We start from the raw sequence: 17,370 nt of genomic DNA, 5'->3' as shown, positions 1-17,370 counted from the left end.
GAGGAGATGGAAAGTCCTTGAGGTGGGAGTGGGCTGAGACCAAGAACCTCAAGACCAGCTTGCCTGGAGCCTAATGAGCAGTCATCCAAGGTCAGGGGGAGCGGGAGGCTGAAGGCTGTCGGGCGTGATACAGAGTGTGCTTAAGAGCTTGGTTGTCTGCCCACTGCTGCAGAAACCCATTAAAGTGTTTGGAGCAGTAACAGGATCTTCTTGAGTATTTAGAAAGCATCAGTTTGGCTGCTGGGAGCCATACGGGCTCTGGCAAATGAGAGCAGAAACTGGGAGTCCTTTGCAAGGATTTCGTGGTGCTTTGGGCAAGAGATGATGTTGACCTGGAGGCGGGGGCGATGGAAAAAGGTGGACTGATTTAAGTGCAGGGTCAGCAGAACTTGCTGATGGATTGGACGTAGTAGTTACAAAAAAGTAATCAAGGGTGACTTTGGTTTTTGGTTTAAACAATTTATTGAGGTGGAGAAGACCGAAGCAAGAACATTATGAAGAGGAAACTCAAGGGTGGGTTTGCAAGTGTTAAATTTTGAAATGTCTGGGAAGGTACCAGGAAAGGTCACTGGGGTAGAGGAAAACCCAAGAGAACACAGAGTTATGGAAACTATGGAGAAGAGAGTGTTTCAAGAAGGTGGGTGGAGGAAACCAGCAGAAGCCTGCTGAGAAGTGAGATAAGGACAGATACTGGATTTGACAAGATGGAAATCATTGCGGGTGGGAAGACGTGGTTGGAGTAGGTGGAGGAGAGGATGGCGATGAGGAAGAGGAGACGATGGATGTTGATAACTTAGTGTCAATAGGATAGTAATGAAGTAGTGCTAAGGGCCAAAGAATATCTTTCACTTGGTTTATTTTTCAGTTGGTGTATAGCAAAGCATGTTTGTATGGTGATGAAACAGTACATCAGAGAGGAAGAAATTAATACCAAAGAGAGAAAGAATAGTTAGAAAGCGAAGTCTTAGACAGTCCTAGGGCCAGGATTAATATCATAAATGGAATTACAGTTCTTTGACAGGAGCCAGGAACATGTCTATCAAAACAGGACACATGGTAGAGAAGACAGACATAAATGTTCTAGATTAATAGCTCATGGTGGTCAAACTGAGGGAGTTCCTACTGGTTTACATTCATTTTCTCAATGAAATGTGGGGTGAGGTTACCAGCTGAGAAGGGACAGGTACTGGTGGTTATCAAGAGGGGAGGTGAAAGAATTATGCTGGAGAGTGGGAAAGCCAGCCTGCCCCGAGGGAATGGGTAGGGTTATCTAGTAACATCAGGCCCTTTTTGAGATTCAGCGTCATGAGGTCAAGTGAGATCTGTTTCATAGTGGTTTGGTTTCTTCCAGAGCATTTAGCTACGCAGAACTCCATGGGCAATTGTTGGGTTTAGCCAGCTTTGCGTTTTCCTAGGTGAGTGCTTCAGTGGGAGAGAGAAGCAAAATGAGTTGAGGATGTTTGAAGGTGGACAATAGACCGTGCGTGTGGGTGGGGTGGGGGAGGAATGAAGACTTGAGGGAGTCAGTGGGTTGTTAAGGTGGTGAACTCAAGAGCTTAGAGGCCTGTACAAGGATTCAGGAAATTGTCAGAGCAGGGTTCAAGGAGTAAGTGAGCAGGAAAGATAAGATGTGGTTACAGTAGGATGCTGGAAATGGAGGCTTTGGGAATCGGTGAGGTCAAGGGTGCGATGATGACAGTGGGTGGCTGAGCTGGAGCAAAATAAAAGATGGTCGGAAGGGAAAAGGTTAAGGGGCCCAGAGGCCAGGGTGTTAGACGAATCGTCCAAGGGGTTGTTGAAGTTCCAAGAATGATGATGAGAAGTGGGGAGGAAGACAGCGAGTTGGTGCTCATTTATTTGAGCACAGTACTGAGATGCTTCGTTGCTGAAAGTGAACACATTAACAGAGAGGAACACGTAACATATACTTCATACATAATCAGTGTGAACGGTGGGGTTCATGACTCACGTTCATGTGATGTCTCAGGGGCAGAAATGATGAAAACACAGATGCCTCTTTCTATCAGCAGGTGCCGCTGCCGCCGCTTCAGCAATGGTGTCCGCGTCTGCCCCTTCGGTGTACAGTGTGCAAGCCCTCTCCCTCCTGGCAGAGGTAAATACACATCTGACTTGTCACCCCTTACGGAGGTAAGTCTCTGCAAAGGCGTTCATTCTCAGGTGCAGGGCGCACTGGCTGCACCGTCCCAGGTGAGCGCGTAGGTCAGTCTTGGCCTCTCACTGCACCGTGGAGTTTTCTCGTTAGGCTGTAGATACCCCGAGGACTGAATTTTGTACTGCCAGCTGGCTTGAGGAGATTTCTGTTTTCTGGCCATCCTTCCCTTTTAGGTTCTGGCAACTCTCCTGGACATGGTTTATCGAAGCGATGAGAAAGAGAAGGCAGTGCCGTTGATCTCGCGTCTGCTTTACTACGTTTTCCCGTACTTGCGCAACCACAGGTAGCTCTGCCTTCTCCGGGGTACGCCGCCCACATGTGGAAAGAGAGGTTACGGGAAATGCATCCAGCGCGTTTCCTCGCACAGCCTCTGACCTTGACCCTTTCCCCTTCGCACCCCATTCAGCGCCTACAACGCCCCCAGCTTCCGGGCCGGAGCCCAGCTGCTGAGTTCTCTGAGCGGTTATGCCTATACAAAACGGGCCTGGAAAAAAGAAGTCCTGGATTTATTCTTGGACCCTGCCTTCTTTCAGATGGACACTTCTTGTGTGCAGTAAGAAATGCTGTCCTGATAAAAACGTGCCCTGCATCGTTGGAAAAGTGTGTGGGGTTTCTGTAATCAGTTCTCACACCCGAAATGGGAGCAGAGCTAGCCTCAACCCAAGTCATAGGCCATCACTCGCATGTTAACTGTGTAGTCCTGGGAGAGGAATCCAAGCTTTAATGCCTCGTTTTTCTAGTCAAGAGGAGAGTTTCAAATAAGAGCATATTATCCCTAAAGAGCATGATCTGGAGTTCCAGTTGTCCTCAGTCTAGAACTACTTTATCTTGTAATCACAAATACTTGACCAATGTTAAGATGACAGGGCCTACTGGTGACACTGCCATGCCCTTATCCCACTTCTTGGCTTATGCTCCTTGAGTCCTGACTGAGTCCTTGTGGCTGGCCAGGCTCTGCACGGGCAGCGGAAATCCAGGCTGTTACAGCTGCAAGACGAATTTCCTGTGCCTTTTTCTTGGGAGGTCAACAAAACTATGTGTAACTCTGCCCCTGGCTTGTCTGAACACTCCTGTATTCATGGCAGGATAGAAGGTGGAGACTGGTCAGCTTTTCTGTACAGCCTGAGAGTTTGCCTACCACCCCCAGAGCCCACGGCTCTCACCCTGTGATGCTGTTGCCCTGGCGGGGAGCCCATTGAAAACTAGTGGTCTTTGTCTCCACGACCCCCGCTTCTTTCCATCCACACAAGTGCATGGACATCACCTGTGTGAACATATTTAAGGGCAGCCCTTGCAAAAGCCAAAGTACCTTGACACTTGGTGTTTTCTGTTGTGGTGAGCTCTGTCATTCATTCCCTAGGTTAAGGTTATAAATGAAAAGTCTTTTCTTAGCTTTTCCTTATATAAAAACTATTCATTCGTTTCACTAACTTTTCAGAAAGCAGTTTTTAATAGATCTTATAGGAACATCTTCTTTTCTTGAAGCTTTTAATCAGACTGTCACCTTTTGCATATTTAACTAATTTTGCTTTTATTTAATATCCAGTTGGAAGTCCATTATTGACCATCTTCTGACTCATGAGAAAACAATGTTTAAAGATTTAATGAGTAAGTTCTTCTATGTTACGTGCACATAAGTCACACTTTGAAGGACCGATGCTTTTGGCCATAGCTTTTGCTGCGCATTTCAGATCCCTGCTCACACCTTTTACGATGCCGTCTCAGCCGCAGGCTGCAATATGATGTACGTGATTTGCCAGCAGTAAATTGATGCGCCTTCCTAGTTCCAGTCTGTTGGCAAGAATGCCTTTAACAACATTTTCTACAGTGTCATGGTGGAGAAATGCTTTGGAAAAGTAATGAAAAGTTGACCATAATTTGTTAGGAGTTCTTTCCTGAACCTTATATCCTTTTCAAATACCAAATCATTAAGTGTTATGAAAGTAATAAGTCCTTTTATAAATGTGAATATCTGAATAATAATAACTACATGCCCTTACTCCATCAAGATTGTGATTTTTCACCAGGGAAGGTAGGAATTACACCAGTACAAATTTCCAGTCACTTACCTCTCATTGTAGTTTTCTCACTAAAGGGAACGTGTTTGCTCTATTTCTTCTAGACATGCAGAGCAGTTCTTTAAAACTGTTCTCCAGTTTTGAGCAGAAAGCCATGCTGCTAAAGCGCCAGGCTTTTGCTGTCTTCAGTGGAGAGCTTGATCAGTACCACCTTTACCTTCCTCTGATCCAAGGTAAGAAGGCCAGCCCCTCCCCCCCAGCCCACCCCCGACACACACACAGGTCCAGAGGGGATGAGAAGGCTGGCCCACAGCGTGTTTTGGCAGAATGGTTGGATGTAAAATGAGGAGTCAGCAGGTGTGAATGTAGAACTTAGGAAATATATCAGTAAATCTGAAACTTCATTTTAAAAATCAGTTATTGCGGGGGAAGTGTATAGCTCAGGTGGTAGAGTTCATGCGTAACATGCTTAACATGCTTAACATTCAATCCCCAGTACCTCCATCAAAAAAAAAAATTAAATAAGTAAACCTGATTAATTCCCCTGCCTCCCCAAAAAGAAACTTTAAAAAATCAGTTATTATATATAAGGCCATTAGTTTCTATAGGTAGTTTTTTAAAGTCTGGGATTTGATACAACATTGTAAACTGACTATACTTCAGTAAATATATATGTATCCAAAAACAAAGTCTAGCAGTACTTTCTCAGCACTGCTTCTCCTCGATTCCTCCAGCAGCCCAGACACTTTGAGTTTTCAATACTGAGTGAGGCTGATGAAGGAGCAGGATTTTGGAGAAGTACCTCACTTTTCCTTGGCAGCCTTTTCTCTTCTTCATACTCATGTTATTCCTTGTCTGCTTCAAAAAGGAATGATTGTGGATAATGGTACATGATTTTGGAGGTTTTTTTTTTCCTCCTGATAAAATGTTGAGAGGGCAGAGTGAACATTGTGTTTTAATTCTCAAATAGGAATGTGTTTTCCTTAAGACTCATAGCCTGAATGGAATATAATAAACAAATAATCTTTCAAGATTTGTATTAAATATCATAAAGACTAGTGTAAGAGATAGTTTTAAAAATATTAGAATTACGGTATAAATCCTTTTTGAGGGGTCAGTTTATTAAGGTATAATTTATATACAGTAAAAATCACCTTTCTGGTTTATACAGTTCTGTGAATTTTGATAAACACATATAGTCATATAACCACCACTGCAGTCAAAGTACAGAACATTTCCATCACCCCAGAAAGTTCCCTTTTGCCCCTCCGAAGTCAGCTCCTCCCATGACCCCCTGACCCCGTCAATCACTAAATCTGATTTTGTTCGTATAGTTTCATCTTTCCCAGAATGTCCTATACATGTGATTAGACGGTGTGTAGCCTTTGAGCCTGGCTTCTTTGACTTGCATGATGTATTTGAGAGTCGTTCTTTTGTATTATCAATAGCTTATTCCTTTTTATTACCACTTATTTGTAGTATTCCGTTGTGTGGTCTGTTTACCAGTTCACCAATGGAAGGGTATTCAGGTTGTTTCCACACAGAATTATGTCACAGATCTCTTACCCTGCTCTCTTAAAAACTGTAACTGACAGTTTACAAATCACTTGCCTCTGTATTGTCATTGTCCCCAGGATTGTTGATAGGCCCAGCCACTGAGGTCCTGGGGTGACAGAATTCAGAGTGTTCTCTGACAGTCTTGGGATGTTGGCCCCATAGAGCAATGACGCCCAAGTCAAGGGAGCAGATGCATCCAGAAGCTTATAAGTTGCACACCCTCGTAAATAGTTCAGGCCTAATCAGAAGAGGCAGGAATGGGGAACGTCTGCCATTTCTCCTCTGGGATTCCATCTAGGGTCCTTTTCCCCTGATTGACAGCGCCATCAAGTGGCCCCAAGGAGGTCAATCGATGAGCACAGGGTGAGGAAGTGAGCAGCTCCGTACACCTTGCCTTATAGTGACAAAGATTTTACATTGATCCCAAAAGAAGCTGTAAATAAGGTTAAAGCAGTTATTACTTTTTTAAAGGAGTGGGAGGACAACAAAATGCTGCTTGTCTAGGATGAAAGGAGGACAGGTATCACTGCCCCCCAACAAAGGCCCCTGATGAGGGGATCAGAAAGGTCTAGAGGCAGCGCTCTGTTCCCTTTAAGCTGGATGAGTGTAGCTCATTCCAGCTCCACTGGGGTACTTGCCATCTTTTATGTCTTCCTCATTGTCCTTGTATTAGCTCCATTTTTACATCAGGATTCTGATCCTCAGAGAGATTAGTACCTGCCCCTCTGGCTCCCAGCGATAGGCTGTGGTCCTCAGTAGGTGCCCTTCGAGACAGGTGGAGCAAGGGGACGACTCTAGTTCTACAGGTGGGAAACAGACTCGGTGAGATTGAGCGGCCAGCCTAAGCGAGGTTCCACAACCTTGACGGTGGTACGTGGATGCTGGCTCAGGGCTTTTCCAGCTCTGTGCTCACAAGGACTCCTTAAGCCTGTAAGGTTTATCACTCAGCTAAGAAAGGAATATTAGAGATTGAGGAAAACTAGAGCTTCTGAAATAGATCATCTTAGCTGAAGAATGATCTCATGAAGTTAGCTTTTATTTGAAGCATCAATATAAAATATGCCCTATGTGTGCCAACCACTTTTTTTAATACTCTATTTTGAAATAGATTAAGACTCACAAGAAGTTGCACAAATAGTACCTCATGTTCCTGTTACTATTCCTCCAGCTTCCCCTGTGATCTCATCTCATATAAACCTAGTCCATCATCAAAACCAGCAAGTCGACGTGGGAATATTACCATAACCCAACTAGAGACTTTTTCAGATTTCACCAGTTTCTGCACGTACTCTTTTTGTGTTCGTGTGTATGTCTAGTTCTGTGAACATATACAAATTCTTGCAGCCAGCACCACATCCAGGATAGAGAACTCACTACAGAACAACTCCCTCAAGTCACTCCTGCTTTATATAGTCACACCCTCCACCAACCCTAAACCCTGGAATCTGCTCATCTGTTCCCCATCACTTTAATTTTGTCACTTTGATAATATCCTGTAAATGGAATCATATAGTATGTCACCTTTGGAAATTAGCTTTTTTCATTTAGTACAATGCCTTCGAGAACCATCCCAAGGCAAGTGGGGTACATTCATGGATGTATCAAGAGTTTGATCCTTTTTAATGAGTAATAGTGCTCCATTTTATGCATGTACCACAGTTCATTTATCCATTTACCTGATGGACATTTGGGTTGTTCCAGTTTTTGGTTATTGCAAAGAAAGCCTCCATGATAAATCATTCATGTACCATTATTGTGTGGACATAAGGTGTCATTTCTCTAGGATGAATACACAAGAGTTTGATTACTGCGTCGTATGGTAAATGTGTGGTTAACTTTACAAGAAACTGCCAGACTGGTTTTCAGAGTGGATGTGCCATTTTGCATTCCCACTTACACAATAATTGAAGTGTCATTACCCCTTTGCTGTCTGTAGGGTCTGCAGAGATTTCCCTTCTTTCATCCCTGATATTGGTAATTTGCCTTCTCTCTTTTTTGGTCAGTCTTTCTAGAGATTTATCAATTTTATTCTTCCTTTCAAATAATTAGATTTTAGTTTGATTGATTTTTCTCTATTTTTGTTTTGTTTGCAATTTCATTTATTTCTGCTCTTTATTATGTCCTTCTTTGTACTTGTTTGGGGTTTATTTTGTACTTTTTCTAGTCTCTTGAGGTACAGGCGTAGATTATAGATCTGAGTGCTTTCTTATTCTATAATGTAAGCATCTAGTGCGGTAAATTTCCCTCTCAGCAGTACTTCAACTATATCCCACAAAATCTGATATTATATTTTAACTTTTTCATTTATGTATATTTATTTTTATTTCCTTTGATACTTCCTCTTTAGCCCATATCTTATTTAGAAGTTTGTTAATTTCCAAGTGTTTCCAGTTATCTTTCTGTTATTAATTTCTAGTTGAGTCTGTTATGGTCAGAGAACATTCTTCGTACGATTTAAATTTGTTGAAGTTACATTATATCGTAGATCATAAAACAGCCTTGGTGAATGTTCGATGAGCCCTTAATGAGGGGTGTTCTGCTGCTGCTGTTGAGTGGAGTGTTCTGCAAGTGTTGATTAGATCCTGTTAGTTGATGGTATTGCTCAGTTCTTCTGTATCCATACTGACTTTTTTCTTATGCGTGCTATCAGTTATGGGATAGGGATGTTGAAGTTCAACTATACTTGTCAGTACTTACTCTGGTTGAGTTCCTTCAGTTCTTACTTCATGTATTTTACACCTCTGTTGTTTGGAGCATAAACATATAAAAATATTATAGCACAGGGAAATATATACAAGATCTTGTGGTAGGTAGCTTACAGCGAAAAAAAATGTGACAATGAATATATGTATGTTCATGTATAACTGAAAAATTGTGCTCTACACTGGAATTTGACACAACATTGTAAAATGACTATAACTCAATAAAAAAAAGTTTAAAAAAAAGAGGAAAAAAAATTTAATATTATTAATATATCTTCTTGTTGAATTGACCTTACCACTATGTAATGTCCCTCTTTGACCCTGGTACTTTTCTTTGCTCTGAAGTCTATTTTGTTTTGTATTAATAGAGCCACTCCAGTTTTCTTAAAATTTTTGCATAGTGTATCTTTTTCCATTCTTTTACCGTAAACCTACCTATATCATTACATCTGAAGTGAGTTCTGTGTAAGATAGCATATAATTGGGTCATTCCTTTAATCCGTTCTAACAATTGCTCTCTTTTAATTAGTATGTTGAGACAGTTTGCCTATAATGTAATTATTGCCATGTCAGGATTTATTAATGCCTTTTTATTTATTTTCTGTTTGTTCCTTGTTTTTCACTCCTGTTTCCCTCTTCCTATTTTCCTGAGGTTACTTTCACGTTTTTTCAGCATTCCATTTTGATTTACTTGAAGTGGTTCTGGGGTATATCTCTTTATATAGTTTTTTGCTGTGGTTGCTCTAGAGATTACAGTAAACATAAAATGTACATACTTACGGTGATCTACTAGTATCAACATTTTACCACCGTTTTGGATGCTTTTCTCTTCTCCCATATGATAGTTGTCTGAAATACTACCTTTATTTATGCTGGGAACCTCAAGTGGTAGTGATACACTTTTTGCTTTCACTGTCCAACATAATTTAAATACTCAAGAGGAAAGAATATTATTTTTACTTGTGTATTTACCCTTTCTGTTGCTCTTTAGTCATTCCCCATTTTTCATGTGTCCTACTGTTATTTCTTTTCAGTCTGAATAACATCATTTTGCTGTTCTTTTAGTGCAAAGCCACGGGCAACAACTTTTCTTAGTTTTCCTTCATTGAGACTTCTTTCCCACCCTTATTCATCTTGTTTTGGTTTTGTTTTTTTCCTCTCACCTTCATTCTGGAAGGATGTTTTCACAGAAAATAGAAAATTCCGGGTTGAAGTTCTTTTCTGTTAGCACTTGAAAAATGGCTGCTACTTTTTGACTCTGTAGTTTCTAAAGAGAAATCTGCTACCATTTGAATTATTGTCCCTTTTAGGTCATGTATAATTTCCCTCTGCTCTCAAAAATTTTTCTTTGTCTTTAGTTTCCATAAGTTTGATTATGTGACTGAACATGATTTCTTTGATTTTACCCTCTTTAGAGTTCACTTAGCTTCTTGTATTTGTAGATGTATGTCTTTCACCAGCTTTGGAAAGTTTGCAGTCATTTTTTTTTTCAAACGTTTTTTCCAACCTTTACTCTTTTTACTCTCCTTCTGGGACATTGGTGCACAAATGTTAGATCTTTTGTTGTCCCACTGGCCCACGAGACTGTTCATTTCTTTTTTCTGATGTTTTTCTCTCTCCTTTGTTCAGTTTGAGTAATTTCTGTTGATTCTGTCTTCAGTTTCCCTCTTCTCTGTCATCTCCATTCTGCTGTTGAGCTCATCAGTAAGTTTTTCCATCTTGGTGATTCTATTTTTTAGTTTTAAAATTTCTATTAACTTTTCTTTGTATCTTCTATTTCTTTGCTGACAGTTTCTATTTTTCACATGTTTCAAGTGTCCATAATTGATTATTGAAGTATTTTTAGATAGCAGCTTTAAAATCCTTTTCTAATAATTCCAACTTCTGTATTATCTCTGCATTGGTGTCTTTTGGGTATCTTTTCTCATTCAAGTTGAGACTTTTTTCGGCATTCCAAGTTATTCTTTTCAATTGCCTAGGCTGGGATAAAATTAAAAATTAAATTAAAAAAAATTTAAAAAACCCAGGGAACCCACTTCCAGGTCATTCCTTAAGTTCTAAGGAGCCTACCTAGTCCTGCCACCTTTCCTTCACCTGTTTTCTGATACTGGTTTATGTCTTTTGTCCAAGGTTTTTTGGTCCATTTCTTTGCAGTCAGAAAAACAGGATGTAACATACTTACTCCATCTAGTCCAGAAGCACAAACCACTCTTTAAAAAATGCCAACTTGTTTGTCAAATACCTGAGCTATGCATGCTCTTTCATTTGGTCAGAGTACTTTTAAAGGGAGAAATAAAAACCCACTTAAATACCTCAAATAAAGAGAAGTTCGTTACCAGTGTGCTACAGTGAATCTTCACTAGCATGACTGTAGTTCAGCTGTTTGCTATAGCAATTTGTTATGTTCCTAAGAAACCTCAGATTATGGGGAGGGGGACATCACAGTTCTGCAAACAGTTATTTCAGTGGAGAAGTGAGGAAATCTGTTAGGGACTAGAGTTTAACCCATTTTTTAAAAATTTTTTATTCAAGTGTAGTGGATTTACAATATTAGTTTCAGGTGTACAGCAAAGTGATTCAGTTATACATATGCATACGTATACTATAACTTTTTTATTCCTGCAGGAATTCAAGTTTTTGCCATGGCCATCAAATCTAAACTTTACTGAATATTTCTATTTTATTCGCTCACTCCATTTGCCACTCCTCACCCCCGAAATATAGTGTCATCTGGCAACCAGTCTATGCTGTCTTATAGTTGCATCACTCACCAAGGACTGTCTTTGGTTTCTGTGTCTTGTTTCATATTCTTAGAAGAACATTCACTTGATCATTGATCATCCAGTGGATCTCTGGCTTGAGTCAGAAGCATGTGCCTTTCTACTCAGTTGTAGCAGAAGAATCAGAGTCACTTGGTTCACTTCCTTTAAACAAAGGCCATGAACTGCTGCCCCTCACAAAGAAGCAGGCTGGGGGCAAACAAGGGGCACAGAACCATTCTCCCACACCCATTTCACGTACAGGGCTGTTGTCAGATGTTGAAGCAATTGCAGTTTTGTTTTTCCTCTTTGTCGAATGAGAAACTCCAAACTGCCTATGTGTGTGACATCTCTAAAATCTTCTTCCCTTAGAACGCCTGACAGACAATCTCAGAGTTGGACGGACATCCCTAGTTGCTGCTCAGATGTTTCTTTTTTTCAGAGTTTTGCTGCTAAGAATATCTCCTCAACATTTGACTTCACTGTGGCCAATAATGGTCTCTGAATTGGTAAGTACGACTATTTTACTCTTGAAAGCAAAGATGGAGCTTTTAAAAATGCTTCCTCAGCAATAATATATTATTTAATACATATCTAATTTTATCTGCAGAACTTTTAATCAAGTTTGTAGCACATAGCTCTTGGTTAAATAGAGATATTTTATCCTTTAATCATACTTGATCTCTCAACTATCCATTATTTCAAATAATTTGTACTGTTTGATATTATTTGCTATTTTAAACTTTTTTTCCACTTTTATTGAGGTATGTGACATACAGCACTGTATTAGTTTAAGGTGTACAACATAGTGATTTGACTGAAACATCATGAAATGATTACCACAATAAGTTCAGTTAACATCCATCATCTCATATAGATACACAAAGAAAAAAACAAGAAAAAAATTTTTTTCCTCGTGATGACAGCTCTAAACTTTCGTATATAACCTACGGCAGTGTTACCTATAGTCCTCATGCTGTATGTTACATCCCTAGTATTTATTTATAACTCAGGTTTGTACCTTCTGACCACTCTAATCCAGTTTCCCTCCCCTTACCCCCTGCCTCTGGTAACCACAAATCTAACCTCTTTTTCTATGAGTTTAGTTTCATTTTGGTTTGGTTTTGTTTTTCAGATTCCAATTATAAGTGAGATGTGTACCGTTTTCATCTTTCTCTTCTGACTTATTTCACTTAGTGTAATGCCCTTAAGGTCCTTCTATGTTGTTGCAAATGGCAGGATTCCTCCTTTTTAATAGCTGAATAATATTCCACTGTATACATATACAACAATTTCCTTATCCATTCATCTGTCCATGGACAGTTAGGTTGTTTCCATGTCTTAGCTATTGGAAATAATGCTGCAGTAAACATGGGGGTGCAGATATCTCTTTGACAGTATTTTCATTTCCTTTGGGTATATTCCCCAAAGTAGAATTGCTGGATCATATAGTAGTTGTATTTTTAATCCTTTGAGGAACCTTCATACTGTTTTCCATAGTGGCTGCACCAGTTTACAATCCTACCAACAGTGCACAAGGGTTCCCTTTTCTCCACATCCTCACCAACATTTGTAATCTCTTTTTGATGACTGCAGCTCTAACAGGTGTGAGGTGATAGCTCATTGTGGGATTTAAAAAAAATTTTTTTAATTGAAGTATGGTTGATATACATTGTTTCAGGTGTACAGCAAAGTGATTCGGTTATATATATATATTCTTTTGTGGATTTTTTCCATTATAGGTTATTACAAGATTCATTGTAGTTTTCATTTGCATTTTTCTCATGATTAGTGATATTGAGCATTTTTTCATGTACCTATTGGCCATTCATATATTGTCTTTGTGAAAGTGTCTATTAAGGTCCTTTGCCCATTTTTTAGTTGGATTATTTGCTTTTTTTTTTTTTTGCTATTGAGTTGTATGAGTTTTTTAAAAATACATTTTGGATAGTATCCTCTTATCAGATATGGTTTGCTAATATTTTTCACCCATTTCATAGGCTGTCTTTTCATTTTGTTGATTGTTTCTTTTGCTTTATTTGCTATTTTTATGGACATACAAATTTTGAACATTAAAGTACGTTTAATCTCTCTCAAATAGTAACTTCACTTTTTTTTTTAAGGTTCATACATTCATACAGCTTGAAGAAGATCTGAAGGAGGATGAATCATTGAGGTAAGTAGTGCAAGGGTCTGTGCACGTATGTGAGGTTAATGGGCATCACTGTATGACGTAGATTAATAATGCTAAACAGTATTTTTTCGAAGTATATGTGAGGGGTCAGTTGCTATTCTGAACATTGCTTGAAAGGAAAACCTTCTTAGGGGACGTTGCAAAGGCAAATGGGTTCCAGAAGATGTGAGTGAATTTATAACAAGAGTTTCTTTGCAAATTTATAGAAACAGCAACAAAATCAACAGAATGAAAGTTTCAGTCTCTGATGGAAATGGGCCCTCGGTGGGGGAGATACCCCCGAGTGAACTCATCTTATATTTATCAGCTTGCAAATTCTTGGACACAGCACTTTCTTTTCCACCTGACAAGATGCCATTATTTCAAATGTAAGTGTGTGTGTGTGTGTGTGTAGGTAGTTTTTGCTACTGGGGGCTTATAAAACACTCACCCGCTGGTGGTCCTCATTGCATTTGTGTAGGTTTTTTTGTCTGTTTGTTTTTAATTAAATAAATTGAACACACTGTCTCCAATTCACTCTGTCCTTGTTGGCTCACATTTCCTGTAGGCTTAACACAGCTGCTCATATGTTTAATTTCATGCCTGGCCCCAGATGCCACTTCTCTCTGTCCTGTCCCCCAAAAGAGAGCAATCATGTAGAAAGGTTTGTGGTTAGAAACACTAAGTGAAAGAAGCCAATCTGAAACAGCTGCATACTGTATGATTCCAATTATTTGATGTTCTGTAAAAAGCAAAACTGTGGAGACAGTAAACAGATCAGTGCAGTGCCAGGGGTGAGGAGAGAGGGAAGCTGAGCAGAGAGGATTTTTAGGGCCATGAAACTACTCTGTATGATACTATAATGTGGCTACATATCATTACACATTTGTCCAAACCCAGAGAATGCACAATGCCAAGAGTGAACCCCAAGGTAAAGTAATAGTGATAGGTGATGAGTCAGTGTCATGTTCATTGATTGTAACCAATGTACTGGTTGGAGGTGTTAAAAGTTGGAGAGGCTGTGCATGGCAGAGGGGAGCAGGGGCATATGGGAAACCTCTGTACTTTCTGCTCAATTTTACTACGACCTGCTCTAAAAAGTGTTTTGGTTTTTTTTTTGAAATGAGTTCTGATGTACATGAATATGCATAGCAGCATTATTCATAACAGGCAAAAAGTAGAAAAAACCTAAATGTCCATCAGTTGACAGATGGATAAATAACATGTGATATACAGTGAAAGATTCCACAATAGAAAGAAATGAAGTACTGACATGTGCTGCACCATGGATGAACCTTGACAGTATAATGAAAGAAGCCAGTCACAAACAGCCACATGCTGTGTGATTCCACTTACATGAAATGTCCAGAATAAAAAATCTGTACAGACAGAAGATAGATTAGTGGTTGCCCAGACAAAGGGGTGTAGTGGATTGAATGGCTTGATAGCTAAAGGGAGCAGGGATTCTATTTGGGGTTATGAAAATATCCTAAAATTGATTATGGTGATGGATATACAATTCTGTGAACATACCAAAAAACTTTTGAACTGTACACTTTAAATGGGTGAATTGCATGGTATGTGAATTACATCTCAATAAAACTATTTAAAAATCTTTAAGTGGGCTCTGAGCCAGCATGCCTGATGTTGGATTTTTTTCCTCCAGTTATAGGTGGGCATTTGTTCCTGAAGTGGACACGGAGGGCCCTGCCTTCTCATCAGATCTAGAGGAGAATCACCAAGAATGTAAACCCCACACTGTCCGGATTCTCGAACTTCTAAAATTAAAATACGGGGTAAATGTTTTCTCTTTTAAAATGGATACTTGTGGCAGAGGGGAGAAGGGCTGAGCAGTGAGTGAAGTACTCCATACTCCATTTGATTTCAATGACTTTGAACAGTTTTCAAAATGTCTTCTTATCTGAGTGTTCAAACTGGGAGGTGTTCATAAATTCCATCTTGGTTTCGTCATTTGTATGTGACTTTGTCATCCCAGTTGCTAGGAGGTAAAGCTTCCTGGGTGACAGTGTCACATAGAAGTAGTCAGGCGCACAGAATCCCTGTGTTACTTGGAGGCTGGACCGGCAGGAGGGGTGGGCAGGGGCCCTGGTCAGGGGACTTGGGGCAAATCCTGGTGGAATACGGCAGCTGAAGACCTGGGATTTGAGTTCACACTGCTGCCAGCAGTGCTGATGGTGACTTTTCATGAAGGGCCTGTCCCAAGCTTTTGCTGCCTGCACGTGCTCCACGTGCCTCTCTAACTCTTAGCAAGGCTGAGTGATTGTTGTGTTTTTCGCAGGAAATCGGCAGTTCGGATGAGATGACCATGAAGAGCGAACTCCCTCTTCTGTGCCAGCATTCTCTTTCCAGCATTAGGCAATTGATACCAGTTCTTCAAGACACTAAATTGTGCTTTTAAAACCCAAAATAAACTGCCTGCTGACACCCAAGGCCCTCCACTCATAGAGTTCCCCATCGCAGACGGCCCAAAGGTCCTGAAACAACTGGAAGAATGTGTTGAATGTGATTTTTTGGAACATCTGGAATGTTAACCTTGTAAGACAGAATGTATTTAATCCACTTACTGCTGCTTCGATGAAAACCAGGATAATATTCCAGACAAGAAAGGAGCCAGGATATACTGCTGTTAAACAAGTCTATTTCAATTTTGAAAGTGAATTTCAGATAATTTTCTGGTGGGCAACAAAACACGCCTCCCTGAATGCCTTGTAATACATTTAGATCTAATTTTATGTTTCTTCCTCAATTTATGTAAAGAAAATAAAATTAATATATCATCTAACAGGTGGCATAAAATTTGTAATATGGAGTAAAAGGCGAAGAGAGTGAAGAGTTGTTTTCTTTGTTGATGTAGATAGATGGGTCTGTGTGTATGCATTTCTCTGAAAGTGTAAACCTATTGAATATTATTTTTTTAACTTGTCATACATGTCCCTTTAAGCATTTATATTGGTACTGCATTTTTTAATGAAAATACATTATTTTCTGAAAATACTAATTGCCCGTGACCATTGACTATTCAGCAGAGGCGAGAGTTGAAGATATCTCAGTGTATTTAACCCTCGCCTACTAAAAGCACGTGTTTGCTCTGTTCTGCTGGGTAAGAAAGACACAGTTTTCAAACCTCTGACAGCTGTAACCTTAGTTGTGTACCAGAATGTGCCTTGCCAGCACTCTCCATTTAACATAAATCAATCAGCGTGGTCACGGAGCCGTTAAGGCCCGGAACTACTATCAGGGAAGTTCACTCTTTGGACTCCTCCTTATTACTCTGTCCTTCTGGGATCTCTTCAAGCGTTTTGCAGCCATCGCTGTTCATTAAAATAATCCATTCCTCGGCACAGACTCCTCCAGGCTGACAGCATGTCTTCCCATTCTTTTCAAGCCTCTCTGTCTTACGCCAACCACCCTATTTAGAATCCCGCCTGGCGCCCGTCCTCCGCGGGGGGTGCTCACTTTGCGCCAGTGCGCGGGGCTTGCCTGCCAGACCTGCCTGCCTCATGTCCGCTTTTCAGCCACCAGGGCCATAAAATCACTTTCCAGGTCAGATGATGCGTACTGTTCCTAACGTGTGCTCTCAGATCCATCCTCTTGTAGACGGGGTGTTTGGGAATTTGACCAACATTACAGGTTAAGTTTCTCCTCACATCCTCTTGCTTATTAGTATGTGTGCAGCGCAGAAGCAGTTTGTGTCACTAGCCCCCACATAGGATTCGGGCAGCACAGAACCACTTGGTTCCCTAAATAAGGGCTAAAAATCAGAGTCAAAAAGCACTAAATACACGGGTATTCATACAAATGTATGTTAAAAATTAGGTGGAAACTGTTGGTTTTGTACATAGAGGGTATCTTTAAAATCATTTGCAGGTTTGGTCACTAAAATGTTAAATCTTGAAATGTAGAATTATAAATTGTATGTAACTTATATGAGGACTTCCCCATAATTCAGATTGTAAGGAGATAACCA

General features: G+C 40.2%; 1 protein-coding gene across 1 annotated transcript in view; it reads left to right on the top strand.

Moving 5' to 3' along the window:
- The window catches only part of DOP1B (DOP1 leucine zipper like protein B), a 96,003-nt gene extending 79,606 nt beyond the window's left edge, over positions 1-16,397 (top strand). The window contains 11 exon segments of the mRNA XM_032469313.1: positions 2,031-2,113; positions 2,347-2,456; positions 2,580-2,726; positions 3,720-3,781; positions 4,296-4,424; positions 11,582-11,718; positions 13,333-13,385; positions 13,610-13,771; positions 15,049-15,178; positions 15,682-15,771; positions 15,773-16,397. Coding sequence (XP_032325204.1) covers positions 2,031-2,113; positions 2,347-2,456; positions 2,580-2,726; positions 3,720-3,781; positions 4,296-4,424; positions 11,582-11,718; positions 13,333-13,385; positions 13,610-13,771; positions 15,049-15,178; positions 15,682-15,771; positions 15,773-15,934 — 1,265 coding nt within the window. The 3' untranslated portion in view covers positions 15,935-16,397.
- Positions 16,398-17,370: the final 973 nt, after the last annotated feature.

This window comes from Camelus ferus, chromosome 1 (genome assembly GCF_009834535.1).
Source record: "Camelus ferus isolate YT-003-E chromosome 1, BCGSAC_Cfer_1.0, whole genome shotgun sequence".
NCBI lineage: Eukaryota > Metazoa > Chordata > Mammalia > Artiodactyla > Camelidae > Camelus > Camelus ferus.
Note: the sequence above shows the minus strand (reverse complement) of the source record. Positions and strands in the feature narration are given on the sequence as shown.